The sequence below is a fragment of the Octodon degus genome, unplaced genomic scaffold (assembly GCF_000260255.1).
Source record: "Octodon degus isolate 3935 unplaced genomic scaffold, OctDeg1.0 scaffold00024, whole genome shotgun sequence".
Taxonomy (NCBI): domain Eukaryota; kingdom Metazoa; phylum Chordata; class Mammalia; order Rodentia; family Octodontidae; genus Octodon; species Octodon degus.
This window is the reverse complement of record NW_004524600.1, coordinates 4,524,024-4,530,545: the sequence shown is the minus strand read 5'-3', so window position 1 is coordinate 4,530,545 and position 6,522 is coordinate 4,524,024. Positions and strand designations below refer to the sequence as shown.

The 6,522-nt window shown below is 38.4% G+C and overlaps 1 protein-coding gene across 4 annotated transcripts in view; it reads right to left on the bottom strand.

The window, feature by feature from the left end:
* The window catches only part of Arid1b (AT-rich interaction domain 1B), a 461,162-nt gene that overhangs the window by 32,832 nt on the left and 421,808 nt on the right, over positions 1 to 6,522 (bottom strand). For 3 of the 4 annotated variants that reach the window (XM_023712185.1, XM_023712186.1, XM_023712188.1), the window contains exon 10: positions 581 to 690. In XM_023712185.1, the coding sequence (XP_023567953.1) occupies positions 581 to 690 (110 nt within the window). The remainder of the gene's footprint in view (positions 1 to 580; positions 691 to 6,522) is intronic. The other variant, XM_023712187.1, reaches the window with a different exon arrangement.

Here is a 6,522-nt window from a genome sequence, read left to right as displayed (position 1 = left end):
ACACACACACACAAACACACATATATAAAGGTATTAAAACAACATTCTTAATTAGTATGATTAAGTTTGCTGGATGCTGGATAAGGCCACAAAGCCACCATGCTTATTTCAAGCTTACATGGAATGCTAAGCATGGGTTACCCCTTATGAAAGAAAGAAAAAAAAAAAAGGCTGTTCACCTTATTTATCAAATAAGGCAGGAAAGCAAAATATTAAGTATGCTGTTGTTGCTGAGGCGGCCAAAACAGGAAGCTATAAACTGAAGGCAGAGAAAATGGCTGCAAGTATCAAAACCAGGCAAGATCCCTTACTTCTCCCCACCCCCAAAGCAGTTCTCGTAGGTGGGTCCTGCCCCTCCACCCCCTGCCCCGACCATGAGTTAATGCCAAGAACTAGTAACTTTCAGATCCACACCATGATAGGGTGGGGCAAGAAGAGAATATGAAAATGTTGTACAAAATGAAGGCATGCAAAAGAGAAACCAAGTGAGAAAAATAAAATGTAGCCAACTCCAGAGAAGGGATAACAGCAGGGCAGCTTTGGCCAGGCAGTGCCCACATGCATGCAGGGTAGGAAGTACCTTCGACTTGCTCTCAGACTGCGGAGTGCCTTCTTCTTTGCCATCTGCTTTGAGAGGCATGGGCAGTTTGGATTCACCAGGGGACATCATATCTGCAAGACCCATAGATGCTAATCGAAAACAGGAGAAAGAGTCAGGATTATACATGTGATTTGTCAGACTGTTTTCCTGCCAACACAAGAAGTGAATGAAGCACACAGAACCTGAATTTTCCTTGAAGGCAGAAAAGAATAGAGAAATGATAACTGGGAGTATACAGAGTTCCGACACTCAAAGCCTACCACATTCTGGTGACCTTTCTTTGCAGAGAGGGAGGGGGAGGAAGAAAAGGAGAAAAGGGGGGAGGGGGAGAAAGAAAGAGACAGAGAGACAGAGAGAATAATCATGCTGTATGTTTAAAATCCAAACCACTAAAGTTCAATTTATAGTATTTTTTTTGAAATTATTATAGCTTTATTAGAGTAGCAACAAGTGAAAAGAAGCCAAATGCTTAAACTGCTCATCAAGTGATAAAAACAAATGCTGTATGTGCGTGTGTAGCTTTTACCTCAGTATGTGCCTAATTTTCTCAATCGAAGTAATGTGTAGTTTGTAAAATCATTTGGTAATTCTTATTGTCTCCTTTGAAATTCTTATCTACTGTATATAGTCTAGTCTAAGATAAGGAAACATAATCATATGAATGGCTTTAAAAAGAATAATCAGAAAATTTTGAAGGGAAAGATTTCTAATTACTTTGCAGTGGGGCTGGTACCCTTGGTCTGGCAGAGACCCTGCAGTCATCAGCCCTCCCTGGCAGCTCACCACCAGCTCAGACACACACAGGAGCTCCAGAGCCAACACAGCCTCTCTCTAGGCTCAGCAATGCAATCACCTCCTCTAGGCATTAGATAAAGGCTCACCAGAGAATAACTGATTCATATACATTTATTGCAGACACTAATAGATACTTTCAGGTTAAAAATACGGGTTTTGATTTCTTTTTAAAGGAAGAACAGGCTATAGCAGGGAATTGGTGCAGCTATCCAGGGACTAACAGCTGAATTTCCACAGAACCCCACTGTGAAAACCATCTGCACAACCCTGGGATGGAGGGGCTGTGAGGGAGATACCAAACAGATGTGTGAAGAACTGAGTGAGGCGGGGAGCCTAGGGGACAGGAGAGTGAAGGATGAGCCTTATAAAGCAGTGGAAGCCAGAAAACCCTACCTGTAAAAGTAGCATGAACCTGAGGTTTATGTGCAGGACTCATTTCACACCCTGCAAAAACAACTGCTGGCTCAATCAGGCAGGACACATGGAACACAGGATGCCAAAAAAACAAAAAAACACCAGCTTTAAAAAAGGCTCCACAGATTGCCCACTACAAAATGATTATTGCACATATTCATGTATTACTATGTTTTAGAAAATAATTAGTTTTAATTACAGCAGTGAGAGAGTGAGCAGGCTCTGGTGAATTAGCTGGCAAACTCTCTGGTGCTAATTTGCTAATATCGTTAGCATCACTGCAGGTTGAGACCATAGGTCCTGCCAAAAAAGCCTACCCTGCCACGTGCCTGTAAGTTTACATCAGCACACTCAATAATAAACTCTGAAATCCTGTATTTTCCACAGGCACATTGGCTAGTGTTTCAAAGCCCATTTGCAGCCCAGTCAGCCCTTAAAGTCATCACAACACACACAAATCATAATTAGGATGTTTTTCTTTTTTTCAAATTACTTTCAATACGTAGACTTTAAGAACTGGAACAAAAAGCTTTTTCAAGTGATGCAGCTGCAGAGAAAAATCTATTGGGATCAGCTAAAAATGCTGTTATTTTTGTGAATGTGTGAAACCTCAAAAAAGCAGCTGAGAGATATTACAACCAAGAAGACCGCCTTGTTCAAAGTGGATTGATTTCATGCAACGTTATCCCTGGGGTCTAACAAGACAGGAATTAGTAAACCTGTACATTTAAAAACATCCTTTTTAGAAGAATAGAAGGATAAAAAAAAAGCAGCAAAATGCAAAAAGAGGGCTTGTATAGGAAATTCCACATATCCTTTTTCTTATCTACAAAATGAGTTTGAAGAAATTATAGTTAGCACAACTCCAGAGAAAGCAGAGAGGTCACGTAATAGTGATAACTTTCAGTTGTCAGTATTTGTACATTACAACTGTTTCTGAATATTATTTTGAAGTTAATAATATCAGATTTTGTCATCAATAAACAAAAGCAATTTTAATAATAAAGAACTAGGCTAATGTGTCTTATTAGTGATAATTTATACTGATTTAAAAGACTTACATAAACATAAGCATTGTGTTGATTTAAATCGCCTCAAATAGCTTAGAAGGACATTTTAGGTACACAAATGCAAAAACTCAAAATTACATTGCTTTAGTATCTTGGGAGATAAATAAGGATAGAGTGTAGACTAATAGTTTTATTATTCTTCTGCCTGACAGTATGAATTTTACTTTACCAAGTGGACTAGAAAGTCTTTTTTCACTATAGCTTTTACTGCTCTCTTTGATGAAATGCTTATTTTTTAACTTCTTACCAGAATTCTCACCGAGTCGCTGCAAAGAGTCACACATCTCCTGGGCAATGGCACTCCAGGGCATTAGTTTTTCCTTGTTGCCCAGAAATGTAAGACCCACTAGTATCCTAAGCACGCATTACATCAAGGTTCTCTTCTTTCCTGATTGACACCAGTGATGTAGTATGTAAAGTTAAAATGCAGGGAGGAGCAGTAAGGAATCTGCAGAAAGTGCTGCCGGAGTGCTGTAAATACATTTCAAGCACAGCCTCCGGCCATACCAATGAAATTTAAGAGCTAGAATGAGTTCTTAAAGGCAGCCTGGGTCACGGTCCTAAGGCAGTTATTCTGCCCTAGATTTAATACATTCAAAAGAATATAAAGAACATATGAAGAAGTAAAACTGAACCTAAACATTCATTTTTGTTTTCTCCAAGCCTCTTTCAATCTCCTTACAAGGCTGCAGAGTCATTCCCAGAGGATGGTAAAACAGGATCAGAAACACTGTTATTTTCTTTTGATAGTAATATACTACATTCTGGAAAATATTTTATTCCTTGTTACTGAAAGCAGAAAGAGCACATCTTTGTGTGTATATCTGTAGATGTTCATGACTACTGATATATGTGGCAAAATATAAAATGCACTGTTAATATGAGAATATAAGAGATATGGAAGCAGTACACTTCCTTCTTGCAGGTACAGCAAGGCCATGAGAAAATCCTTGAGACAATCCTATTTTGAGAACCTCTTTGGGGACAGTGACAGTGAGAGGTTGAATGCTAGGTATGAGCCCTATTTTGCACCAGTATTGCTCCCTGTGCTGCCACACCAGCAAAGCTGTTATACACAGCTGCTTAGGAAAATGGTCATGACAGCCCCAGTCCCTGTGGCCTGGTGCACCAGTATATTTTGGCAAGATCTCAGCATGTACCTCCCTTGTTTACAAGAACTGGTTTTCAGGGAAAGAAGGGATTCATCTAAAATTGTTAACTTAAGCAAGCCAACAGACACTTCTGTAAACTTTTTGGGCAATTAAACATCATCAGGAGTGCTAAGGACTCAAAATTTCCAGTATGGAAGACCCCAAAATTCTAAGAAAACAGCTATCTATCAAGCTGGTATATTTACATTCTAGGCAGTTTTGCATGCCTCTTTACAATCTCAAAACAGCAAATTTTCTGGTCAAAATCTAATGTATATAGAGCTGGTGGTAGTTGTGCTAGGTGACAGTAGAGCAAAAGACAGTGGTACTTTGGTTCCTGAACTTAATTTGTTTTATGATTTTTGGAAAAGATGATCATGTTCATTTTTGTGTGGGAAAATGACTGTGGTCCTATCTGTCACCTGAGCAGAGTCTGAAAACAAAAGTGTTCATTAACTATGGTACCACTGTACCCCCCAAGCCAGCAATTCTCAAACTTTGGCATGCACATGTAAAAATTACTTGTGCAGTCTGTTAAGAATATAGACTTCTGGGGCCATCCTCAGAAATTCTAATGGAAACCTGGAATCTATAATTTTAACAAGCATTCCAGAGATCCTGAAATAGGTGGTTTATAATTTTGTGGCAGTGTGATGGATTGCTTTCTTTGTAAAGGACTATTGTGATTCCTATACCCTATATAGAGTAGATACTAACAGGACACTTTGCATGTGGGACTGAGCATGCTGGGAGATACAAAGACTCACTACTGCAATTTGACCAGCTCTCTGAATAAGAGAAAAGCATGGCTGCAGTGGCACGTGGCTACCCTTTTACTGACTACAGGCTACAGAGTGGAAATGGCTAGCATTTTGTGGAGTGTCCTCTGGTGTGGTAAACTCAAAAGTGCAAATGGTAGGTATATATTTTTTTTAAATTTAGATGTCCATTTTAACATATTGCTAGTAAATATTATAAATGGCATACAAAAAAGTACAGTTTGACTAACAACACAGATATTGTATAAAGGGTATATGTAACAAGGTTACACATGACTTATAATCTTCCCTTCTAATTTAAACAGCTAAAACAGAACTGAAAAACTCTTTCAGAAGGAAAGACCCCCACTGCTTACCATGTAACTTCCTCTGGCATTTTAAGCAAAGAAAGTCATCACACTTAATACTCACACTGACTCCACTTAAATAATTACTCGCTCCCTGAACCCTGTGACAATTTGTTACTATGCAGGAAGACTTGTTTGGCCTTCTACACTGCCTGCAACACAACGGTCTGAATTCAGTGAAGAGAATGCTAGAATGATAGTTGCACTGGCTGTTAACTGAGATGCAGAAAATTCTACTATCAGCCTTGGCTAGAATTTGTGTTAGTTTTATTTTCTCTGAAAGTACAGGGATGATGGAGAAATGTTCTACTATTATCACTGGTAATTTGAGTCTCCATGGACTCAAGCCAAGGAGATGGATAAGAGGGCGAGTCATTTCTACACATCTCTACTCCACTGTACTCCTCAGATTCCAAATCCTCATCAGAAGCTACACTGTATGGTACTGTGTCATTCCCATTGCCTCAGAGATTAGCACAGCTAGAGCAGATTCACACAGGCCTATCAATAGATACACAGTAAATGCTAAATGGTCAATATTCCTTGGGTGTACTGAAAATTACTTTCTATTGGGTAGCATCTGACGTAATAAAACTGAAAAAAATCACATAAATGTGGAGCAAATTTGATGTTTAAATGGTTAAAAATTCAGTATTTGAGAATGCACTATGCAATAAAACAAACTACTTTCCATAAGAAAACTGTGAGAATAAATAGCCTTTTACAGATTTCCTCTATATAAGGTAATTAGCAGCTGCATTATCTGAATAATAATAATAATAATAATAATAATAATAAACCCTTTGTGAATCCCTGCTAAATTGTATATTCCTCAGGAATACACACATCTTTTGGGGCAGGGCACTGTGCAATGTTTATTGTTGGTTATTTTTTGTGGCTCTGAGATCCAAAAAGAAAAAAAAAAAAAGGGAAAAATGAGTACCACTAATAGGTGAAAATTTATCAAGCAGTTTAAATAGTCTGAAGAGGTTGTATTTCTAGAAGACAGACAATACATACACTGTTTTGTCAGATTGTCACAATCTGGATACAAAGGGAGAGCACTACTTAAGTTCTCTGCAACCAATTGCTGGAAGTTTGTACTTTCATCTCTACTGCAAAATACCCACATTTCTTCCTGAGTAACTGCCTGCTTAACCTCAGGAAGGAGTACTTTATTGACTTAAGAACTCCATTTTTACCAATACTACTTATGTTTGTCTCTTTCACAAACCTTTAAGAGAATAATTAGGGAATGACAGTATTAAATGAGACTCTAGAAATTGATGATTTAGAAGCTCAAATAGGAAGTAATCATGGTCTCTCCAATACCAGAAGCCAGGAAAGCAGTAAAAGGCATCTTCG